The 25529-nt window shown below is 49.5% G+C and overlaps 1 protein-coding gene and 1 long non-coding RNA gene across 3 annotated transcripts in view; one reads left to right on the top strand and one right to left on the bottom strand.

The window, feature by feature from the left end:
- Window positions 1-206: 206 nt before the first annotated feature.
- On the bottom strand, window positions 207-1769 carry LOC115295876. Its single transcript, XR_003910615.1, has 2 exons — window positions 1682-1769; window positions 207-633 (listed from the first exon to the last, which is right to left on the bottom strand). It is a non-coding gene; the product is annotated as an uncharacterized LOC115295876 (long non-coding RNA).
- The window catches only part of SYTL3 (synaptotagmin like 3), a 40232-nt gene continuing 15306 nt past the window's right edge, over window positions 604-25529 (top strand). Inside the window, exons 1-5 of one of the 2 annotated variants that reach the window (XM_029944164.1) lie at window positions 604-842; window positions 2836-2914; window positions 6836-6960; window positions 14194-14328; window positions 25276-25454. In XM_029944164.1, coding sequence (XP_029800024.1) covers window positions 2875-2914; window positions 6836-6960; window positions 14194-14328; window positions 25276-25454 — 479 coding nt within the window. In that variant the 5' untranslated portion in view covers window positions 604-842; window positions 2836-2874. The remainder of the gene's footprint in view (window positions 843-2835; window positions 2915-6835; window positions 6961-14193; window positions 14329-25275; window positions 25455-25529) is intronic. The other variant, XM_029944165.1, reaches the window with a different exon arrangement.

Consider the following 25529-nt stretch of genomic DNA (forward strand, 5'->3'; position numbering starts at 1 on the left):
TATGTTTGATGGCATTTTAAATGAAATTCTAAACCAAGCGTTTGCTTTTATGAATCACTCCTGCCTCCGACATCATGCCTAGTCCCCGACACCTCAGACGCCCGTGTAATAAAGTTGGGGGAAGTGAAGAAGGGTCTGGAAGATGCTCACTTCTTGATACACAGCCCTGAACACCTAGCGTTCTCGAAGCTGACAACTCACGCACCTGATTGCACAGAATTTATTATAGTATTTTGAAAGCTCCCCCCCCCCAAGCAGAAGTTTTTCTGGTGGGGGGGGCCATGATGAGATTTTTCCAATCTTGGGACCTCTCCATTTCTTTTACTGCCCCATCGCAAACTTCATATTCCTCCAATAAATCAATCCATGCTTGAGTTATTGATTTATGACATCCACGGAAGTTCTGGCACTTCTGCTGGTGCGGTTTGGGCCGAGGACAGGTGCACCTCCGTGTGAGACACGTGCGTGGAGCCTGAGTCCCAGAGCGGCCGGGCTACAACACGGACCGGGCGCGAGGCCCAGATGCCTGGCGGTTGGGCGCACGCTTGCCACGTTCCGATACCCGGAAGTAGTACCGGATATCCGGTAACGGTACCGGAGGAGCGGATGCAGGCAGGGCTGCTGGGTCCTCTTCTAAAGTGCAAGGATGTAAAAGGGAAAAAAAAAATCAGAGAACTTGAACCATAGGGTGATACCGAGCCTTGTTTATTTGTAAGACTAATAGTTGGGTCATTGATGACCTCTTTCTTATTCTTGTACTTTTCCTCGGCAGCAAGATTTCTGTGGTTCCTCCCACCCCACCGCCGCTGAGTGAAAGCCAGTGCAGTAGCGGCTCTCACAGGGTAATGTGTCTGTTCTGGGCCTCCCTGGGGAAGGGGCGTGGGAGGGAAATGGGGGAAGAATGGGGGTCTGAGAGGTTGGACCAAGACCCTCAGAGCAAAGGGACCCAGTTGTGGCTGAAGCTTGCCATGGAGGGAGGCAGAGAATGGAGGCCGAAGTGCCGGGCCTGCCCAGTGTCTGTGCGTCCGCCATACTCTGGGGGCCATGGGCTCATCTGCATTAACAGTGACTCACCTTCTGCCTGCGCTCCACATCCTCATCTGTACCCTGTAACCCCGCCTATACACCTGTGCCCTGCATCCTCACCTGCATCCCGTATCTTCACCAGCACCCCGCATCTTCATCTCTACCCCATGTCCCCACCTGCGCCCCGTGTCCCCACCTGCGCCCCGTGTCCCCGCCTGTTCCCCGTGTCCTCGCCTGCGCCCCGTGTCCCCGCCTGCGCCCCGTGTCCCCGCCTGCGCCCCGTGTCCTCACCTGTGCCCCGTATCCCCACCTGTGCCCCGTGTTTCCACCTGCACCCCGTGTCCTCGCCTGCCTCCTGCATGCACCCCACATCCCCACCACTTTACTCTTGTCAGTTGGCTGGCTGTCTTCCCTGACTGCGCACTGTGCTCTTGAGTGCGGGGGTCTGAGTAGGCTGCAGTGCGTTGGGGCCTCTGGGGGGTGTAAAGAGAAATAAATGCATGTTGATTCACAGGTGTGGGAGTGCCTGGTGTGTGTGTGTGTGTGTGTGTGTGTGTGTGTGTGTGTGTATTTTTTGTGTGTTTGTAGATGCTAATATAAAGTAGATCAGAACCATTTCTGTCCACATAAATTAGTGGTGTGATCTTAGAGTTACCTGGGTTTCCACTTGGGAAGTGGAAATAATTATTCTCTTCTGGCTTGTTTCTCATGGTTGGTGGGACAAATTAAGAAAATAATGTCTGTGCTGGTACTTGGAAGCTGTAGAGTGACATGAAAACACATAGTCTTGGTTATTTTCATTATTATCATTCTGCAAATTAAAGAGAGTAATTGTATCCGTACATAGACAGGCATATTCATATTGCTAGTGAGAGTAAGAGAGAGAGAGAGAGAATATATTTATTCTTTTTCCAGTTTCAAACTGAGACCTTGGAATGAACTTCAAAATTCTGTTCCACTTTCTCCTTGAGATTCTAAATCATCCCAACTTGTTCCAGCACAGATGTGCTATCCACACACACCTGGGTGGATAGATGGATGGATGGATGGAAGCAGGGAAGGAGGGAGGCATGGAGGGATGGATAGAGAGAGGAACAGAGAAGTGGAGGAATGGGCAGATGGGTGGACAGATGGAAGGATGGAGGCATGGAGGGGGGGACAGAGGAATGGATGGATGGATGGATGGATGGATGGGTGGACGGATGGATGGATGGAAAGATGAAGGAATGGAGGCAGGGAGGGAGGGAGGGAGGGACAGTGCGATGGGGAGAAGGGGAGAGGGGTGAATGGATGGATAGCACTGGAGGGGAAGTGATCTCCTTTCTGTCTTTTTTGCTTTATCTTCTCCCTCCTGCTTGGAGGGGTGGAACTAACTCCTGGCTCCAGGCTGGTCCGCTGAGCCTGGTACCCCCACCAGCCTCTGTGTCACTGTTGTGTTGGCTGCTGTGTTGGCATCCCCTTGGCCCGGAGCTGGGGTGGGGTCGTACCGGAGCAGGTTAAAGCAGGAGTCTACCTGAGTACAATCTGAGCCAGTGAAATGTTGGTTATTTTTCCCAAGAGCTAGTTGCTGTCACCCCTTGCTGATGCCGCTTCCTTAACTGTGGGTGTCAAACCTCAGAGGAAAGAAGCTGATAAGGGGGTCCCTTCTCCCCTCTCCAGACATGCATGCACACACACCTGCACGCGCCGGAGGCACCTCCGCTCCACTCACGCCTGCCCGTGTTTGGGGGTTGGCGGCCTGGAGGCTGCTGGGGCAGACCTGGGGCTTCGAGTATAACTCTCATTCTCTCTCCTCTGTCTCTGTTTTAGTTACAGGAGCTTGGTCAGTTTAAAGGATTTAATAAGTCCATGGAAAATTTGTTTCTGTCTGTTACCACCCATATGAAAAGTAAGTGGATGACTTCCTATGTGTTCTTCCCACCACCCCCCGGACAGCCAAGCCCACTGGCCTGAGGCCTGGCCAGGGACGTCTGTCTCCAAGTCCTGGGGAAAGCCACTGCCCTGGCCCTTCAGCCCTCCCCCTGCAGAGCAGGGCTCTGGTTTCCCAGGGGGGAAGAGGAGACACCCTTCAGGCCACTGGACTGGCTCAGTTTACCCCCGCTGCTGCCCAGACCCGCCAGAGCTCAGCACAGACCCGGCAGTCTGTCCTGGCCCGCATCGCAGCCTCTCCCAAGGCCCAGCAGAGACGGGAGGGATACGGTGCTGATGAGTGAGAACCAGGAGGTTTCAGGCCAGGTGGGGCCCAGCGACTGTCGTTTGCATCAAACGACTTGTCTGTTCTCCTTTCCTCCTTGGTAAATTCATCTTCTTCAATTAGCAGTCATCCTGTGATTTGCAGACGCAAGGAACCCAGCACTAGCACTGCCCCTGCTTAGAATCTTGCCTCTTTCAGTGTTCTCTCTGCTCCTATCGTTCCCCCTGTGTGTCTTAAACTGTAGACCCCAGGGGATAGCCCGCCCCCCCAGGCCTGCTGAGGTGCCCAGAGGAGGCCGGCCATTGAGAGACGGTCCCAGGTGGATCGGGGGTCTCAGGCGACCATTCTCTCTCACGGTGCTTCCGTTGGGCTTCTACCCACGCCGAGTCGTGACAACTGAAATCAAAGCACCCTTTTTAGTTAACAGAGAAGCGACCAGCTCCTGCGACCGTCTGTCCCCCTCTGCTTCAGAAGGGCGAAGCAGCCAGATCTCATGCCACCTGTTTGCCAATAGAAAATCAGAGGTCTAAAACCACCTCGTTAGTGGGCCGGGCGAGCGGGCCCTCCATGCGCACCAGCCTTGGATGCCCGGTTTCCATCCGGAACCGCTGCCTGAACTCTGAGCGGCTGGCCCCGTTCCTGCTGACGCTCCTCTTGTTGAGACTTCTCAGCGTCTCTTTCTAGAAGCATGGCCTCTACCCAAATCCAGGCAGCTTATGTAAACTCCCTCCCACCCCTGTATTCTGGAATCACGTCTCAGCATTAACCCTGACCTGGTAATCCCTCAGCCAGACGCCCGCAGAGGCAGAACGCACGTTCCCTCTTGTCCCAAGTCACACTCGCCCTCCTGCACATGCTGGGACCCGCGCACAGGTATGCCTGAGTGTGCTTTCGTACACAAAGCCTCGCCTGTACACTTGCTCACGTGTTGGAGACTCGCCAGTTCAATTCTTTGGGTGTTCTGGTGATGGCTTCGGTATAGACCGGCAGACCCAGGTGGATGGCTGGGGCCAATCCCTGTGTGTGGGGGGGAGAGGGCACGGGGGGGGGGGGGAGGAATCCAAAAGAGCAAGGCAGCATCCGGTCTCTGCCTTGGAATATGGACTGAAGCCCCCCACCTGTGTCCCCTCCCTGCTTGTTCATACACTGGTGCTTCACGGGATGCCGAGACCTCAGCCCAGAGGCAGGGCTGGAAATACCCAGCTTTCTGGGACCCCCCCCCCCAAGGGTGGTCCGCCCTGGACCTCTCCCAGGTGCTCCCCCTGCTTCTGCAGGGCTGGGCACAGGCTCCACACCCTTCACCCCAAATCTGCCTCAGGGCAGGTAGTGGGCGTAGGGCTGACTCCTGCTTCTGCAGGTCCTGAGCTGTCCCGCATGGGCCCTCTTGATCCTTTTTGCAGCGTGTTTCCTACAGAAGTGGGTACAGAGGACAGCCTTATACTGAGGGTGCCTGGGATCTGGGGGGATGGCTGGAGGGGGCCTTGGCCTCAAGAGTTTAGGAGGCCGTCCCAGAGCTACGACCTCTGGCGGCCCATGTTGCCCCGGGAAGCCAATCCAAGTGGAAGAAATGAGTGCTCTCCAGCCCTTTTTATTATCATTGCATTTCTAGGAGATTCCAGCGCTATTGCCCGCCCCACCATTAGAAGTGGGGGAGCAAATAAGACCATTGATTTTCATTTCATGACCATTCTGTGCTTCTTGCCGTTACTTTTCCTTCTCACCCAATGGTGCTGATCACAAGCCTACTTATTAGATGCTAAGTTAGTTACAAGACACCTCCACCTGCCTCGTCTGTGGACGTAAATGGACCAGATGAAGGCACAGGCTTTGGGGTGAATGCCAAACAGATGGTGGTGAGGGGACACCCCCCATCCCTGCCCGGAGGGCTTCACCCCCTGGGGCGCTCACACCCTTCACAGCTGGGCTGGACTTGAGCTGTATGGCAAGGTGTGCTGGGACTGGTGTGCTGGGACCTTGCTGGCTTCCAGGCGCAGAAAGAGGCCCCACGGTTTCCGGAGGGTAGACCCGAGGCCAGTGTAGACACAGTGACTCAGAGAGGACAGGTCCCGCACATCCTGGTGGGAGGGGCAAGCCCTGGGGGGTGGGGGGCACAGGTGAGCTCCTCCTCCGAAGAGACTCTGCAGATGCCCCCTTGGCAGTACATGCCGGAATACCTAAGAAATAGCAACAAGTGGGGATTGTTTATACGATATCATCTCAAGGAATGGTTCAGAGACAGGGTGTTCTGGAGCTGGGCTGTCCGATATGCTAACCACAGGTGGCTCTTGAAATGCAGCCTGCCCTAAAAAAAAAGGTAAAATACACACCAGATTATGGAAACTCAGTATTAAGAAAAGAGAAATGAAAAATCTCCTTAAGCGTACAGCGTAGGGAGTCCCGATAGTAATATTGAAACAGCCTTACTTGGTGATGGATGCTAACTAGACTTAGAGTGGTGATCGTGTGGTAACATACGCCAGAAACTAAGTATTGTACGTCACTTACTCAGTAAGAAATCTCATTAATTTTACTATTGATTGTATATTTTAACAATATTTTGGATGTATTGTGTAAAAATAGTGTTAAAATTAATTTTACCTATTTTTTAATGTTCTTTTATTTTGAGGAAGAGAGAGAGAGAAGGAGAGGCAGAGGGAGAGGGAAGGGCAGAGAGAGGGGGAGAGAGCGAATCCCACGCAGGCTCTGAGCTGGAGGGTGGACCAGAGCCCAACATGGGGCTGGATCTCACTGAGCATGATATCATGACCTGAGCTAAAATCAAGAGTCAAGCCATTTAATGGACTGAGCCACCCAGCCACCCCTTACCTATTTCTTTTCTAAACGTGGCTACTAGAATATTGGAAATAGCCCATGAGAGCCACATGCTAACTTTCAGAGAGCACTGCTCTAAAGATAGTTTCAAGGTCATCTTTGAGAGAAACAAGGACCCCATGGAAAAGGGAAGACATTTTTAAAAGACAAAATCATCATTGAGGTGGCTCTTTTTTCTTTGTGTAGATTCCTTCCTTCCCGCTTTATTCAATCTATTCTGGACCACTAGTACACTCCAAAAAAAAAGTTATCTTTTCAGGATTTACCTATTAAAATAGTTACAAGGGTACCCTGAATCTTGCTTCTACCTCTGTCTTCAAAGGAACCCAAGAGATGGTCCTTCGTTGGAAATCTTTGTAAGAAGCCCCTAAAAGGCCAGCTGGTGTGTTAGGCTGCCTTTTTAGTGTGTGTTTGGACACCTGTGCGTGTATGACAGATGTCCCAGGAGGCAGAGTGAGCTGGCTGGAAGGCGTCCCTCTCACTCCCACCCTGACGGTGGCTGTTCGCCTACAGAGGCACGTGGCCACACCGTCACCTTTTGGGAATCAGGCTGCTCTGTCCTATGCCCCGTCTCCAGCACGTGGTGTCTGGGCCAGCCCCCCCCCACCCCCCGCCGAGCCCAGAGCTTGGGGCAGATATGCCATCGTCCCCATGCCATGAGCCTAGACTCGGGAGACCTTGGGGCTCCTCTGGGGTGTGGTTGCAGGGCATCCCAGAGGAGGGCCCCGTGAATCTGTCAAAGCTGTGTGCTCCCACCTGTCATCCCTTGTATTTGTTTTCTAGAGCTTTCCAAGTCCCAGAATGACATGACCTCTGACAAGCAACCCCTGGCCTCGGCTCGCAGGCAGTGCGTTAGCCAGACGGAGAAACGGAGCCAGTCTGACACTGCGGTCAACCTCACCACCAGGGTACTCCCCCAGGCCGCCAGGCCGCCACACGAGCTACTTCTGGTCCATTTTCTCTGTGGATTTAGTTTTCCTTTCCTTTTATTGCACAACGCTAAGCAGTCTGAAGAAAACGTAATTATAAACCCCTCTCTGTTGGGGAGGCCTGGCCAAATGAAGGCTGAGTTCCAGGGACGATTTGGAAAATAGTTCAGAGCAGGGAAAAGCTGCAGCCTAATCCAAAGCCAGGTGTCCACGGGACTCCCTGCTGCTCTCAAGGCCACACCAAGGGCAGAGGGTCCCCCTGCAGGGCCAAGATGTGCCGGGTTATCCCTGGGGTCTGGATACCCTCCGGTCAGGAGGTCTTTCTTGTTTGGAACAACCTCCAGTTAAAATCTGACAGAAACGCACTAAAAACCTATGTGCTGCCTGACCGAGGGCAGTCCCCAGGGAGGCTCACTCCCGGTGTCTGAGCCACAAGAGAGAGCGCACCAAATAAAGGCTTTTAAGGAAATAATTACTCTGGCTTCCCCCCAGGATTAACCAAGTCTGAAGCAGATGCGCCTGGACAGGCGAGACAGAGCCTTTACAGTCGGGGCACCTGGGGTCTAGCCCAGCAGAGGCGACTTGGCTAGGGAGGCGCCGTCACCTGGTCAATAGGACTGTGCTGGGTGCCCGGGCAGGACAGGTGTCCCTTGTCTGCTACTGTGGGCTCTGCTCAGGATGTCCCCAGGCTCCTTTAGCCCGGCCTCCTGCGGGAGCCTCCGCGCACACTCTCAGGATTCTAAATTCTGCCTCCATCCATGACCCTCTGCCTTGGGCACGTCACGTGAGCTCCCAAACCTCACTGTGCTCTTGGTGAAAATGAAGGTGACTCTTGGTGAAAGTGAAGGTGACAATACCCGTTCTGCCCAAAGGCACAGGCTGCTTGTAAAGATCCCCTGAGATAATACAGTACCTAAATTGCCACCTAAGCCATCTAACTATACTATCGAAATTGTCACTCTTTCTAATTATGTGCCAGACTCCACTCAGGGCTTTACCCAGACCATCTCATTTTATCCTCATCCTACCTCATGAACCATGTATTGCATTTGGCCCCGTTGGACATTTAGGGAAACTGAGGCTCAGAGAGTCAGGCAGTGCCCTGTTACATAACCAGAAGGCGGTGGGCGGTCTTGGTCTGGAGGCTGAATTCGGGAACAGCTGTTCTCAGCTTGAATGTGTGTGTGAGTCACTTGGGAATGTTGCTGACATGCAGAGTCTGAGTCAGTTGATCTGGGGCAGGTGTGAGCTGCAGAATCGCCAATGAGTTTCTGAGGCGCTCCTGGGTGAGCAGGTGCTGGCCCCTGGGACCTCACTGGATTTAGGAGAAGGCGTCTAGAGTGTGTGTGACGCATTTGGAAGGCCTTTGAAACGCCAGAGGGCCGACAAGTGTTTCTGTTGGCTCCCCAGGGTCCATCTACACAAACACCCTTCTGGCCACCATCCCTGAGTCAACAGGTAGAGGAGAGGTTAGCGTGCGTTTAGGAATAGCGGTTCCTAAATGCTGTTTAGGCACGGTGGTGGTGATTACATACGAGTCACACTTCGTTCTTCCAGAAATACTGAGATAGACATTGTTACTCCCGTGATGAAGATCCAGGATCCGAGTTCAGCGAGAGGGTAACCAACCTATCTGATGTCATGTCACTAATAAAATGTGGAGCTGGGAGTAGAGTCCAGATTTGTATGGTTCTAAATCCTAAACTTGTACCTTCTTCATTATAAGCCCCACAAGGGAAGACAAATGAGGGCTCAGATCCTTGGGGAGAAGCCCCTCGGACGCTAACACTCACAAAGGTTACCGGGCTCTGTTGGTGGGGGAAGGCCCTTATAGATTCTTTACTTTCTAAATCCTTAAAACAACCCTGTGAGGTCTGTGCTATTACTGCCCCTATGGATGATGAGGGACCAAGGGGAAAGGGATGACCAAGGGGGTAACGTGGCCGGAAGTGTCAGGGCCAGGTCGAGTCTGTTCCAGATACCACACCTGTCATGCCTGTGCAAAAGGATGCCACCGAAATTTGTGGACAGTGTTTCCTACTTCCGATGTCACGCGCCACGTGATGGGGCATCCCAGGGCTCCCAGGCTTAGTTTCTGGCATTCAGGGGCTGACATAAGGTGATATCTGTGGCGCTCGCCCTCCCGTACTGCGTGTGCACGGGGAATGAGCTGCTGGGTAATTGCAGGGTTATCTGATGGGACAGGGGGGCCCGAGGGTAGAAGCGAGGAGGAGCAGGGAAGGCCATGGCGAGAGAGCCTCCACCACCACGCTCCTGAAAGGACATGCTTCCCATCTTTTGCAGGCATTGTCTCCCCACCTTCCTTGAGGATGTGGCTGTTTTGGAGCGATGTAGCCAAATGTTTACAAAGTACACAGCAATCATGGCATGATCTATAAATGCTAAATAATTACGGGGTTGAAATATAAAGAGCACATCTTTAAATAGGACGTTTGTCAGACTGCAATTACACATGCCCTCCCTGGTGAGCTCATAAAACTCACACATCAGAACGCCTTGGGGCATTCTGCCAACCTTGGGCACGCCACCCGGTGCCCTTTGGAAGTAGGGGGTGTCAGTGCCCACTTCACAGGTGGCTAAACCGAGGCACGGAAATAGGAGATAACTTTTTAAAGACCAAGTGGTGGGCGCCTGGGTGGCTCAGTGGGTTAAGCCTCCCACTTCGGCTCAGGTCAGGTCTCACGTTGTGGGTTTGAGCCCCGTGTCAGGCTCTGTGCAGACAGCTAGCTCAGAGCCTGGAGCCTGCTTCAGATTCTGTGTCCCTCTCTCCCTGCCCCTCCCCCTCTCATGCTCTGACTCTCTCTGTATCAAAAATAAATAAAACGTTTAAAAAAATTTTTTTTAAAGACCAAGTAGTGATTCTGAGATGGTAACTGAGAAAACAGCTCAGGATGGCTCCTCCCATGACCATTAAGCGTGTGCCGCATGCTCTGGAAATGCTCCCGTGAAGACCCTCACTTCCGCACGGGGGCCAGGACTCTTGAAGAGGTGAACTCTCTTACCTGTCCTTTGAGAGCTCCTGTGCATCCCCGTGGGGTCTTACTTGTGCATCTTCTTAATGTGTGGCTGATCTATATTGGCCGTGGAGACATATACCTGTTAACCAGGAAGGAAATACGAGAAGCTGTTGGGAGAGGCTGTGTGAGGAGAGGGACCGAGGTCGGAGGCGGGGAAGAAGCCCTTTCTTTCACTCGGTGCCCCCTTTATGTGAAGCGTTCCCACGTCCATGTGAAACCTGAAGAAACCATCCGCCCCCAGGGCGTGGCGTTTCTGCACCCCTTCTCTTTCCCCGCCTGCTGGCCACACTGAAGACTGAGCAGCCAGAGGAGAGGGAGGGAGTGGCAGTGGGTTCAAGTGTGAAAACGCTGGGTCCTCAGACTTGAGGGCTGTTGACCCTCTTGATGGTCCCAGCAGAGGTGACCTACCTTTCGGCCGGGACATGACCTTGCTCAGACCGTGTGTTGTCAGCCTAGTCCATCCTGGGCGGCTTCCCGATGCCCTTGGATGCGGTCTTAGTGGCAATGGTTGCCCTCCCTTTCTTGTTTAAGATCAGCAAAAAAATCCCAAATGCATCAATTTTGTGGTTCCAGGGAGCCCATAGTTCAATCAAATTGAGCCTAATGTTTATTACTCTTTCAACGTGTAATATTAAACTAATAACTCCGTGCAGAGTAGACCTCATTTCAGGGCAATAATTTTTCTCTGTAATCTGACCCAAACTAGATAGTTATTGAAATATATTAAAAATTGCAGGGAAAAAAAAATGCCTTTCCCAATGACGTCGCTAGGCTGCTCTCTGGATCTTGATGCCCTCTAGCAGGGCACTGAATCTGACAGTCATCCAGGCCCTTCAGAATTTACCGGGGAAGAGTTGAACATCAAATTTCAAGTCAACTCCTTAGTCAAAATGGGATGTTCTTCAGAATAGTGTCGACCTTTCTAGTGATTTCAAAATATTTATGTTGGCACTTAAGCTTCATTAACGTTTTTCCAGAATCCTAATGTATTTAGACATATAGTCTTCTGTGGCTATGAATTTTTATTTCCTGGCAATAAATTTCACATGCCATGTGATCTCTCTTATAAAGATAGTTCTTTGATCCTGTTCAGAACTTTCTATCATCACTTTTTTAAAAAAGTTTATTTATTGTGAGAGAGAAAAGGGGGAAGGGGCAGAGAGAGAAAGGGAGAGAGAAAATCCCAAGAGGGCTCCATACTCTCGGTGTGGAGTTCAATGTGGGCTCAATCCCACAAGCTGTGAGATCATGACCTGAGCCTAAATCAAGATTCGGATGCTTAACTGACTGAGCCCCCCAGGTGCCCCAGACGTCAAGTTGTTTTGTTTGTTTGTTTGTTTGTTTTTTGATGATTTAACAACTATGTTGCCTTAAAGAAATCTGAGTTAGGTGGTTATATACCGAACACCTAAGTGTTACAAAGCTTTATATTCATACTTAGCCCATTTTATTCTTTGTGTTCCATTCCGACTGCTCCCTTACGTGCTGATCCAAATGGAATCTTCTACTACCTGCTCCAAGGCCACCCCCCTGACACAGTTAGAAGATAGAGGCCTTGGGGTAAGAGAGCCCTCTGGTTACTTCCTCCTGCTCGGAGTTTCTCTGGATCCTTAGCTATCTTTTCTTTCTGCCTCAGAAGGGATGTTCCTTCCCAAGGCGGAGCCCTCCCAGGTGCTGGGTCCACCCTTGCTCTCTTCTGGGACCCTGCTCTATCAGCTCGCCACTTTCCCCGCCTCTGTTCCCCCTCAACCTGCAAGGAAGCCCTGATCCTCACACCGTGAAAAGTAAAAACAGCATCTTTTGAAGGATTCCCTTCAAGCTGCTCTTCCATTTCATCATCTCAGCCAAAATTCGTAAAAACATCCTCAGCTCTTGCTGTCGCTGCCCTGGCCCCATGTCACCCTCCCTCCTGTTCACTCTTAGCTTCCGAGCAGTCTGTTCCTTGTGCCAGTGTGACCTGCTCCCTGGGCCACTGCCAGGCACCCCTGATTGAAAAGCATGGGGCCAATTTGAATATCACCCTCATCAGTGACTTTGTCACCTTTGACATGGTTGACCAGAATTCCATTCTTTTCTTTAATTACAAAAATGATTTTATTGCTTGTACATATAATAAAACCTATGCCTACACACTAATGAAAGTTTAGAAAACACAGACGAGGGGAGGAGGAGGGGCAGAAGGCAGGGGAGGAGGAAAACAATTCAAGCACTGACCGGGGCCAGTCCCTTGGAGGACACGTGTACACCCACTTTGCAGAACTGACACCATGCCGCACATCCGCTTTTGTCATTTGCTTTATTAAGGATCTTTAACATTATGTTTTAATTTCTTCCATGTCAATACATACATATCGCCATTGTTTTACAGCTGTGTTTCAGGCTTTTTAAAAAAAATTATTATTTATATTGGAGAGAGCATGAGCAGGGGAGGGGCAGAGAGAGGGAGAGAGAGAATCCCAAGCAGACTCCCCAGTGTCTGTGTGGAGCCTGATGTAGGGCTCAAACTCATGAACTGTGAGATCATGACCGAGGCCAAAATCAACCATTGGACGCTCAACTGACTGAGCCACCCACGAGCCCCTAGGCCTTTTAACTCATGCTGCCAAACTGCCCTCCTCGGAGGCTGACTCAGTTTACCTGACCCCTAGTAGCCTGCTCTTCAGCACCCCTGCCGGCACCAAATGTTATACCTTCTATTTTAATATTTGCTAATTTGCGAGGCAATTTTTAAAAATCTCCATTACTTTCATTTCAGGTGAGCCTTTTCTCATACTCTTTTGTCCTTTTTGAACAACCTTCATGCCTGAAATCCTCCCCTTGGATCTGTGACTCTCCTGCTCTGTCTCCTCTCCTAAGGCAGCTCTTTGGTGTCCCCCTCTCCCCCCCCCCCCCCCCCCCCCCCCGTTCTCTGGACATCCAGGCGCAGCAGGAACCTGGCCTCTCAAGTCTCTGTGGTCGCATGGGTCATTAGCAGGTCTAGAAACATGCTCTGTACTTGACTGTCAGGATAGGCCCACCACTTGGGATGCTCCTCCTCTGAGTCTCTCCCAAGCCAGCCTTGAACCTCCCACTGAGGACCTACTTCCCCTAAAGAGCATCTGACACCCCCTTCTGCAGAAGCTCTCCATCCCCTCTTTCCCGTGGACATGGCTTGTGCCTCCATTTCACTGGTGTGTCTATTTCCTACCGCCCAGGTGAGCCCCTGGAGAGTGGGTGATGCTTCTTCTCCCCCCTCCCTTCTCCTCTGCCCCCCTCTTTCCACCCCAAGTCTTGGAGCAGTGGGTCCAAGACAGGGTAGCTTAACTAATGTCTGATGGAGCTGGGTTGGTGTTCTGGGACCAAGAGCAGAAACAGTAATTTGGAGCTATCATTTCTTCCACTTCTTCTCTTATATTTTCAGTCTTTCATCCCTGAAAATTACAACTATGATGCAAATGTTACATTTCCAAGTTCCACTTCCAACCCAGCATCAAAATGCAAAGTCTGGATTCAGAAAGTTTGTTATTTTCAGCCAGGAAGAGGTCTCCTACCTTGGGCGTTGTGTTTTTGGCTCTATGCGAGCCCTGTCCAATAGAAGCTTCTAACCACTGCTATGTGTGGCTACCGGGCACTTGAAATGTGTCTAGTGCAGCTGAGGAGTTGAATTTATTAATTTTAGTTGCTTTTAATCAATGAGAATTTAAAGCTAACAGCCACATGGAGCTAGTAACTACCACATTGGAAAGCACAGCTTTATGCATTATAAAAGGGATACCAACTACTCAAGTATTTTTATAAAATTTAGAGATGTATTTTAATTTTTCCCATTTTTTTAATGTGCACATTACAACTAAAACTCTGATAGGCTAAATATTATGTTTCATGTGACTAAATGCAGGGATCGTTATGAAGGTCAAAACGTGGACTTAGTTTCTTTAAGACGAATTAATCCGTAAGTGATCCACCCACCACCCTTCTTGAACATCCAGTACTTGCTGGGGCCTGCCCGGGCCCCGCGGGTGTGTGTGTATGCATGTGTCCAAACAGAAGCGTGCCCTCTTACTCAGCACCCAGAAGCGTGCATGTTAGTGCCGTCAGGTCAGAGAGGAAGGCTCTGCTCATTGAAGTTACCACCTTTGAGCAAAAATCACACTAGGACACAGACTGTTATTAATTCTCTGTTTCCCTTTTCCAGAAGGCAAGCACACCAGATATTCTGAAACCTCTCAATCAAGAGAGTCCCAGACACCTTACTAATCCTGTTTTGGAGCAAGAGGACCTCTCATCCAGGCCAACGCCCAGCACTTTATTTTCAGGAGGCCTGAGACATGTGAGTCTCCTCTAATGCCCTGGACACCGGATGTGTGGCTGTCACCATGATGTCGAAAGGGGTTGGTGGGCGGGGGCAGGAGGGAAGTGTTGTCTTCATTGTAAACTGGAACCTGACAACAGTACTTGGAGGTAATATTTTACTGACTGGGAACTGGGGAAAGCTGGCTATACTTTGATGGTTTTTCTTTCATACACACAGTTAGCAATGAATCATAATTAATAATGGTATCTTTGGATGAGAAGTTTTTACTTTTAACGAAGTCAATTTATCAAGTATTTCTCTTACAATTCCTTCTGTGTCTTGTCTACCCACAAGTCATGAAGACATTCTCCTGTTTTCTTCTAGAAGCTTTACAAAAATTGAGTTCTGTGTAGGTCTGTGCCCCTGATCATTAATGTTTGTGAACAGTATAGGTTGAGGTTTGTTTTTTCCACATGGACACCGGGTTATTCTGGCACCATTTGTTTACACAATGACTCTCATTCTCCTCCTGATTTTGGTATCTTTGTTGAAAATCAAGTAACCATGTAGGTGCGGGTCTTTTTCTGGATTCTCCGCCCTCTTCCTCTGATCTCTGTGCTCTGGCCCTGCCCACACCGTCCTGCTTGCTGCAGGAAGGCCTGAGTCAAGTCTCCTAAGTCCCTCAACTGTGCTCTTTCAAGATGTTTTAAAGGTTGTCTCCATTGATGGGCAGGCCTTTTATTCATTCTTTTGTGCCTTCAAAAACATTGAAGGAATGCTTACTTTATGCCTCAAATTGTGATATGTGGTGTGACAGAGTCTTGGATGACAGTCACGAGGCCTCGGTCACTGTGATAGCTCTTTACCTTACTAAATAATCTTAGACAATGGCAAACTCTCCAAACTTCAGCGTCCTCATCAAGGAGATGGGTACGCTCATTCCGTGGTGTATAATAGTAGCTAAGAACTCAGCTTCTAGGGCCGCCTGGGTGGCTCCGTCAGTTGGGGATCCGACTCTTGATTTTGGCTCAGGTCATAATCTCACAGTTTTTGGGTTCAAGCCCTATGTTGGGCTTCACACTGATGGTCCTTGGGATTCTCTCTCTCTGCCCCGTCCCTGCTCATGCGCCTCTCTCTCACTCAAAATAAATAAGTAAATAAACTTAAAAAAAAAACAACCCAATTTCTAGAAACCAGCTTCTTGGTTCACATTCCAGCTCCTATAATGTGACCCAGAGCAAGTGCCTTAACCTCTTTGTGCTTTGCAGTGGTTGTGTTTTTATGAAAAATGACATTTACTTTAGAAAACGATGAACTTACCCCTCCCATCTACACGAATACCTGGTAGAACGTTACACAGCCACGGCAGACGCGACCAGACCCGTGAGCTGAGGAGTAGGTGACATCGATCCACTAAGTGCTGGCACCTCCCAACCGAGCCCTTCACTGAGTGGGCCTGCCTCTTCCAGAGACACTGCTGTCCACCCTCAAAGTGTGGGGCCAGCAGCACTGGAATCAGCTGGGACCTTCCAGAAATCAGAGTCTCTGGCCCCATCCCAGACTCACTGAGTCAGAATCTGCAGTTTAACAAGAGCCCTAGGTGATTCATATGCACCGCACCGTGAAGTTTAAGAAATGCTGGTTGAGCTCTAGTGATTTCAAACCTCAGTAAAGCACGTCATTTGCTAAGGATTCCTTAAGAGTCTCGGGCCATGCTGTCCACTGCAGGAGTCATTGGTCTATTGTGGCTGTTGAGTACTTGAATTATGACTAGTCTGAAATGAGTATATAAAATCCACACTCCCCGGGAGCTGATTATGATGCTCTACATCAAGTATACTTAAATAAAAATAAAATACACACTGGGTTTTAAAGACTTAAGTAGGAAAAAACATAAAAGATCTCATTAATAATTTTTATATTGACGTATGTTGAAATGATTGTATTTTGGATATATAACACTAATAAAATGTACAGGCATACCTCCTAGATACTGTGTCATTTCCAGGCCACCTCAGTAAGGTGAAGATCGTAATAAAGTTAAATGAATTTTTGTTTCTGGTGCATATAAAAGTTATGTTCACCCTACACCTAGTTGGTTTAAGTGTACAGTGACATCATGTCTAAAAAATCCAATGTACGTGCCTTAATTAACAAATACTTTATTGCTAAAAAACGCTAGCCATCATCCTCTGAGCTTTGAGTTGGAATCATTGATCACAGATCTCCCTGTCAAATACAGTTATAATGAAACTGTTTGAAAGGTTGTGAAAATGACCAAAATGGGACAGAGACACAAAGTGAGCAAACGCTGTAGGAAGACCAGCAGTGATAGGCTTGCTGGATGCAGGGTTCCCACAGCCCGTGTGCAAAACACGCAGGATCTGCAAAATGCAACAAAACCAGGTGTGCCTGTGTTACTAAAATTAATCTCATTTATTCTTTTAAATAAATAGGCCACTAGAGAATTTTAAACATCTTTTTAAGTTTATTTATTTAATTTGAGAGAGAGGAAGCCCGCACACAAACAAGGGAGGGGCAGAGAGAGAGAGGGAGGGAAAGAATCCCAAACAGGCCGTCAGTACAGAGCCCAACGCAGGGCTCGATCCCACAAACCATGAGATGACGACCTGAGCTGAGATCGAGTCAGACACTTAACCAACCGACCAACCCAGGTGCCCCTGGAGAATTTTTAATTACAGATTTGGCTCACTTTCTATTTCCATGGGACAGCACTGGTCTGGTACTGTGATTGGGCATTCAGGGGCACTTTGGATGACCTAACGTGGAATTACCCAAAATGCCAGGTCCTGTGCCTGCGTGCGTCTTGAGAAGGTTCGCGTTTTCGCCAGTTCTCAGGTCTGCGCACCAACGCTGGTCAAGGACCAGGAGTCCAAAGCGGACTCGGTTCACACAAGCGCTTCCCGGGAGCCTCCAAGTCCCAGCGGAGGGTAGCCGCCTGCCCCCGGGGAAAAACCGGTGGTGGCGGAGCCGACCCTGCGCCCTGGCCCTCTGCTGCCCGGTGCCCTTCTCACTCAGGAGGCTGCGGTGGGGACAGCCGCGGCCCATCTGGCCGGGAGGTCTCCGAAAGCCGTGGTTGAGGGTGGGTTAGCCCCTTTCTTCACGGCTGGGTGGTGTTGGGACTGGAGAATCACTCAGTGACCTAGAAGAGCAGAGGAAACACTTCTCTGAGGGCAAGATAGGCAAGGAGGGCTCCAGAACATTCTCTCATAGGGCTCAGCCCTGTGGTGGGTCTGAGGTAGGAAGAGCTTTCCCAAGATTCTGCAGGAGGTTTGCCCCTACTCCAGCTGGCAGAAGGAGGACAGTCAGCTTGAGCTTCTGTAAGGCTGGTCCTGAGGGCGAGGCTAGCCTTCTGGAAGAGTCCAAGGGCCAGCTTCCCCAGACCTGCCCAGGGTCCCACTAGACTAAACTCTAAGCTCCTCCAGGGGCCAGAATCATGTCTTTGGGTACCCAGAATCCAACACGTGGGCAAGGACATGGGCTAGGACCCACCCCACAGCGGTCCACGGGGCCCTACCCCACTGGCCGCCTCAGCTGCCCCCCGGCTCCTTCCACACAGCCACGCTGGCCACGCTGGTCGCTGCCCTCTCCCACGTGGCCCCAAACCCATTCACCCCCGTCCTTCAAATCTTTGCTCCAAGGTCACCTTGTAGGCGGGGCCTGTCCCCTGCCCTGTCCTGCCCTCAGTCGCCCTTGCCTTCTGTTACCCACATTCTTATCGCCTTCTACAGCTGTGTGATTGGTTTATCTGTTGTTTGTTGTCTCCTCTAAGTCCCACGTGCCCAGGCAGTGCCTGACCCTGACGTAGCGCTCAGTAAACACGAGTGGAGTGACTGCATTACTCCTCACGGGAGCTCTGGCTTCCTGAAAGCCTACTGCGTGCTAACGACTGACCCAGGTGCTTCCCGGCAAATCATCCGCACAACCCTCCTGTCAGGTGGATGCTGTTGTCTCATTTCACAAGTGGCAAGTCAGGTTCCCGGAGGTGATGGCGGCTCGCTGAGGTCATACGGTGACCGCAGGGCCCTGACGCGACACCCAGAGCCGCGCGAGTGAGTCAAAGCCCTGGGGGTCCCGTCGGGCTCTCCCGTGGGGTGGGTTTCCCGCCTGCGCCCCCTGGTCCAGCCGCACTGGGGGCACCCGGACAACCTCTCGGGCCGCTGGGAAATGACGCTGTGGCGAGGAGAGGCGGGTGAGTGTGTTTGTGTCACCTTGTCCTTCAAACGACACCGCCAACAACCAGCTCCCTTCTTCCTTCCTTCGGTGGCCTCTGATGTGTGCCCTTCAAGTTCTCGTGAAGCTGAATTATTCTGTGACTAAACCTGTTCCTGGAGACTGAAGCAGTGTTTGTTTGAGGAAACTAAACTCCCACAAAGCAATGATTGATTGTCGCGTTCCGCCCAGAGATGTTGTCTGTTCTGAGGACAGACACCGAGGCTTCTGAGGCCAGGAAGTTGGAGCTGGAAAAAGCTTACTAAGTCTCTACTTACTACACAAGGAGAGATTCAAAGGGGCAGTGAATCGGGGGGACACTCAACCTCCCGGGTTAAAATCCGTGCAAAATTAAAGGAAGCACTAAGTTAGGGTCATTTTAGCAAATTTTAGAAGTGAAACGGGTCCGTGTTGGCAGGGGTCTGGGGCTGCAGGCGTTTTTATAAACTGCTGGGTCTGCGGGAGGACAATCAGCTTCGTGCATCAAATACCTGTTCCTTTCAGTCAAACAATTTCAGCTTCGGGAAATATTCTTGAAAAATTATCATGAATGTTGCCCAAAATGTGTGTACATGGATGTCCAGGGAGCCTTGTTTATAACTGTTTTAAGTTTGAAGAATTGTAAACAACGAAAATGTTCAAAATAGGGTAATGGTTAAATGAATTATGGTATATTTCATCAGAGGAATACTCCGTAGTAGCTACTAAAAAGAACATTGCAGATATTTATATAGAAAACACATATTGACAAATGAAAATATAAGGTCATAAAATAGTATTATAACAGCACATTTATAAAGGCAAAATGATTGTACTATATACAGACTTTGCAAACCAAGTGGGAGAATTATACCAAAATTCGACCCTAGAATGATGGGGGTATACTTTTTCCTTAAAATTTTTTGGGGGGGCTTATCCGTGTTTTCTATATTTTTCCCATAAACCATGTTTTGGGAGCAGAAATAATTTGTTAAAATAAGTTAAGGGGTGTCTGGGTGGCTCAGTCCATTAAGCGACTGACTTTGGCTCAGGTCATGATCACGTGGTTCATGCGTTCGAGCCCCACGTTGGACTCTATGCTGACAGCTCACCACCTGGGGCCTGTTTTTGGATTCTGTGTCTCCCTCTCTCTCTGCTCCTCCCCTACTTGAGCTCGCTTTCTCTCTCTCTCTCAAAAATAAGTAAATATTTTTTAAAAATTAAAAAAATATAAGTTCAGTTATCAGAAGTAGAACTTTGTGGAGTGAAGAAAAATGTTGACTTTTTAGCGTTCCCACAGGAGAAGAAATCCTACCAGAGTTCCTGTCTGGCTTTTAATTTTGTTTATCCTTATGTTTTAAAAAAGCTAAAAAGGAATGCATTGGTATCGGTGTTTCTGTACAGTTACACTTTTCCTGCCGGAGGCGTTGCGAGGGGCGGCGTGACTCCGTGAGGTACAGGTGGAGGCAGATGCGGAGGCTAGCTTGAGGGAGAGCAGATTTTAACCAGACAAGGACACGCCCGATGCCCACGTGTTTTCTTTAAACGTAAATTTGAGAAATGGGATGTTTTCATGACATTTGGGTTACTTCTAAGTAGACCGGCTGGAAACATTTCTTTTCATCACACAGAACTCACTGAGGTGTTGAAATCCTTCATTTTCTATCAATATTTCTGACCTTGTCTGGCTCCACTGATTTTTTTTAAAGAGTACTGTGTTTACCTATCTACCCATATTTATGTGTTTTTTTATTAAACAATACAAAGGATGACTATATTATGGCCTTTCCATCCAATGGAATACTGTTTGGAAGTGATAGCGAATCAACTTAAACCACACCTGACCCCATGGATTTATTTTAAAAATGGACTATCAAGAGAAAGTCAGTTATGGGGGAATATGTACACAGCAGGATTCTAATTATATACATTCCAAGCTCGGGCAAAACTAACCAACATATTGCTTGGGGGGGATCTATCCGTCTGTACTAAAACCATAAAGAAAAACAAGGATGATTAACAGGAGACTCTGAACAGCATTTACTCAGGGACAGGAACGAGATGGGACCAGACAAAGGCGGGGCCACAGGGCACTTCTGAGGTCCTGGTTATGTTATTTTACCCCAGCTGAGTGGTGGGCGCATAGATGTTCTTCTTATAATTATTATTTAACTATATCCATTATATATACTTTTATATATAGTTTTACAGTAAAAAAGGAAAAAGAAAAGAAAAAGGAAATGATTTGCTCTGCTTACAAAGGGCAGCCACGGTTCTAAGTCTCTTTATATGTATATATAAATATATGTAAATGTTTGTTTTTGAGACAGAGAACATGATGAGCAGAGAGGGAAGGAGACGCAGAATCTGAAGCAGGCTCCAGGCTCTGAGCCGTCAGCACAGAGCCCGATGCAGGGCTGGAACCCGCAAACACTAGGTCACGACCTGAGCCGAAGCCGGACGCTTACACAACTGAGCCACCCAGGCGCCGCTCTACGTCATCTCAGACGCACTAACTAACTGAGTTTCATTCCAGTCTTATGAAGTAGATCCCCATTTTACACATAAGGAAACTGAGACTAGAGAGGACACGAATATTGCTCAAGATCACACAGCCACCAAGTGTCAGGGCCAGATGCTGAATGAAAGCCACCACCCTGACCACTCTGCAGTATTGCTCCCGGCATGCTCTCAGTGATTAGGACTTTTTCTTTCTGAAGTATAAGGTTGGCTCTTGAACAATGGGAAGTTTAGGGGCATTGACCCCGTGTGTAGTTGAAAATTTGTGTATAACTTTCAACTCCCCCAAAACTTAATAGCTTACTGTTGACCAGAAGCCTTACCTATAACATAAATGGCCAATTAGCACCTATTTGGAATGTTATGTGTATAATGTGCTGTAAACGAGAGAGGTGCCTCAGTCGGTTAAGCATCTGACTTCAGCTCCGGTCGTGATCTCACGGTCTGTGGGTTTGAGCCCCATGTCGGGCTCTGTGCTGACAGCTCAGAGACAGGAGCCTGCTTGGGACTCTGTGTCTCCCTTTCTCTCTGCTCCTCCCTTGCTCGTTCTCTCTCTCTCTCTCTCAAAAATAAGTGAACATTAAAAAGAAATACTTTTTAATGTACTATAAACTAGAGAAAGGAAAATGTTAGGAGAAGACACAGCTATCGTACCGTGCTCTGCTTACTGCAAAGATTGCATCGTTCAAGCCCGTGTTGCTCCAGGCTCAGCTGTAGCTAGAAACTAAGAGGGCTTGGAGCCTTGCTCGCAGATGCGGTAGGCAAGGTGTGCCCTTCAGAGAAAACCCCTGAGCCCTCCCGGCTCCCCCCTCCCCCAAGTAGTTCTCCTTTGCTTTCGCTCCTTTCCTTCCTTTTCTTTCAAACAGCACTAATGGCTTGAGGAAAGGTCGGGCTGAGTTCATAGTCACTTTTCTGGGCCCAGACTCCTTGGCTGACTCCATTTGGCCTTCCTCGGTTCAGTTTGCTCCTAGCTCCTGTTCTGGCTGCAAGGAAAAGAGAACCAGAAAGCCCTTCCAAGGCAAAGACATAAATCATGTCAGGAACGCGGTTGACCAGAGGATGTGCTCTGTTGTCCGTTCACGATCTGAGCCTGCCAGTTCCTCCCGAAGCAGGCCCGGCAGCTCACTTGCTCAGAGACCCTACCAGAAGCTGGTGACCCAAGGAGTTGGGCGCCCCCGCTCCACTTCCAGTCCTACCTCTGATTTCCTGTGCAACTTTTGGGTGTGTCGCAGGTGGCTTTGACCTCTGCTAATGTACTTCTAAAATGTAGGATGAGTGATTCTGATGCTTCCTGGATGTGTTATCACTCTGGGCACCACGCTGGATGGGCCACGGGCAATCCTCTCTGGACCGATCCTGAACAGCTGCACACCAGTGGGGCCGTCCTCACGGCCGGTGTGCGTGCACGGGGATCAGGTCTACCCTGTTTTGTCCCCTACTGGCCAGCAGTCCGGAGCCCGATGTGTTTCTCTGGGTAGCTCAGTTACCAAGTCTCAGACCAACCATTTCATGTCTTCTCCAGTTTTTTTCAAGACTCTTTCAGACCTTCCACCATGCTTTCCTTCCTCATTTTGAGCAAATATCCCTTTTATACTTAAAAAAAGGAGGGGAGGGGCCTGGGTGGCTCTGTCAGTTGAGCATCCAATTTCAGCTCAGGGCAGGATCTCATGGTTTGTGGGTTCGAGCCCCACATCAGGCTCTCTGCCATCATTGCAGAGCCCACTTCAGATCCTCTGTCTCCTGCTGTCCATGCTCTCTCTCAAAAATAAACATTAAAAAAACCTGTTCAGAATTGCCTAATCCTCCTGATACCAAAATTAACCTCACTGTGTCTGTACCCAACCTACTATCCTTTCCATCCCGAACGGAAGAAGCCAGTCACCCCAGCAATACATTGGGGCCCACCCTCTCCTGCTCTTTGTTTCTTCCATTAAAGAGCGCATGTCTCTTCTTTCTCTGCCTTAGCGATTTTTGCCTTAGTCTTTGATTTTCAGCATGTTGATTATGTGCCGACGTGTAGTTTTATTTAAAAATATTTTCCCTCTGGCATCTGCAGTTAAATGACTTAAGAAAGTTCTACAAGATTAGGAGGACCACCCAACCAACCGAGTGAATCTTCTTTCTTCAGTTCTGCGGCTCCTTCTGGCACAAGACCGCCTACCTCATCCTGCCAGAATATTTACATAGAGCACTTTTAGATCCAAGTACTTCAAGTGCTTTTCTCTATCCCCTTCATAAATATTTACTGGGGACTATATGGTGAGCCAGGCACTGAGCTGGGTGCTAGAGATCCAGTGCAGGGTAGGAACGGGCAGAGCCCTGTGTTCTAGGAGCTTCCAGTGGCTTCCAGCGGGCGTGGCCCTCCTTCAGAGAGAATGTACTTTTACTTCCAGCACACAGAGTGGAGGCAGACAGTCTTGATCCATCGGGTGTCCAGCTCGTTCGAAGCTGGGTTTCAGCTCTGTGAGGAATCGGCTCCATTTCCAGGTGATTCTTACTCCTGGGAAGGAAGCCGGGGGGCGGGGGGCGGGAGTCCGCACTGGAAGTCTGGAGGTCTCCAAGCCCTCCTCTGTGGTGGCTTCTCCAGTAAGATGAACTTTTCAAAGCCTTTTTAAGCTTCTCAGCTGCTCACTGAGAGTTTCCAAATCAGCAAATCCCTTGAGGGGAGGAGAAGCATCTAGAGGCTGTCTCGCTTAGGCATGCTTCCCCTTTCTCTGTGAACTCAGCTCAAGTTGGGTGCGCCTTTCAGGGCCCTGGACACCAGTGTGTGTCTCCCAACTCTTTGCTTGGCTCCTGAGCCCCGTGGCCACTGTGTTTCTCTTGACTTCTCTACCAGCTCTGTCCCCTCACAAAGGGACAGATACCTGAAAGGGAAACGGACCCCTCAGAAGGTCAGGCTCACGGCCGTGCCTCCCTTCTCTAGCAGCTTGGCCCCCTCACCCTGGCTGTCTCGGTAGTTCTACAATGGCCGTGAAGGTGTTTGTGATTTAATTCAGCTTTCTGTCTGTTCTCGACAGAAAGTTTGACATGGCCCAAAATGGGGTCCTGGGATGAATGCCATTTTAATTATCGGAACTTTTTAGCACCTGCAATCCTGCGACCCCGTTCTGCTCACAAGCGCCCACCTTCTGCCAAGCATCCGACCCGTTTCTCTTACTGCCGCGTGCCTCACTGATTCAGCTGTCTCACTACTCCCTGCCTTCCTGGATGCAAAATTTAAAGATGGTGTTCCCTTCTAACAATGGGGAGGGTGTGGGCAGATGAGCACCCCGTCCCCTCAGAGCCAGTGACTGGGTGCGGTGAAGTGGATTATGTTCTTGGCATTTGTTAACTCAGGTTCGGCTCCTCTGACGAGCTGGTGGTTTGGTGTGGTTTGGTTTGGTTTGGTTTGGTTCTCTCTCTAGTGGGCAAGAAAGCCCCAGACTTTCTCCTTAGTTTCTTTTCAGGATGTTGTACAGTGTGGAAGAACTTGTTGGGAATCCGAAGTGGAAATCATTTTTCCCATCTAATTTTCCGGTCAGCAGTGAAATTTTGCATGTGCACAGGCCCAACGCTGCAGGAAACAGCGACACAGCAGTTCTTGGTTTTTTAGGCACAGACATCCCATGCTACTTGTCTGTATTCTGTAAGCTCACAGCGTCCTTACTGATGGTGGTAGTTTTGTTTTTCATTTTAGGTACCCATAAACATTTAAACACAATTACTCTTATCCTTGACTACATACTCCACACATTGTATTCCATTTCTTCCTACTGTAACCCAAGGAGACTAGTAGTAATTCTTCCATCTAGACTTCGGCACTGCTCGCTCGTAGCAAAACAAGCCTTTGAATCCAGCCCTATCGGATTCCCGATCATGGCGCTTAGCTCCCGCGCTCTGCTGCCTTCCACGTGCCTGTTCCTGCCGTGGGGATTGTCTGCCCCCCTGAAACATAACTTTGCAGAATCGCCCAGGAGAGAATGCACTGCATCCCAGCTGATTTGCGTTAGAGAGTGAGCTTGTGTAACCTTTAATGCCAGGCAAACACCACATCTGGGCAAGACCAGACCTTCGGAAGGTTTCCCATCTCCTTAGGAGACAATGTGTGGCAACTTATTTTGGCAAAGCACAAGCTGGTGTATTATTAACTTACTGTGAGTCAAGAGGCATGTTTTGTGTGAGTTTTTGAGATCTTGAAACCAGAACTGCAACAAGAGCCAAAAAAGGATTAACTGTGAACTAATTTATTGTATCTGCCCCTCTTGATTTCAGGCAAGTCTGCTTAGCATTAACAGCACTTGCACAGAGACGGGCAATTTTGACAAGGCCGACGTCACTGGAGAAATAGAGTTTGCCATTCGCTATTGCTTCACAGCCCGTTCCTTAGAAATACGCATCCAGGCCTGTAGGAATCTTGCCTATGGAGAGGAAAAGAAGAAGAAGTGCAATCCGTAAGTTTCTTTTTCTAAGTTTTGAGATTAGATGATAGGCATGTTGGGTCTAAAGTTTCTATAGAAAAGTAAAAG

Source organism: Suricata suricatta, chromosome 7 (genome assembly GCF_006229205.1).
Source record: "Suricata suricatta isolate VVHF042 chromosome 7, meerkat_22Aug2017_6uvM2_HiC, whole genome shotgun sequence".
Lineage (NCBI taxonomy): Eukaryota > Metazoa > Chordata > Mammalia > Carnivora > Herpestidae > Suricata > Suricata suricatta.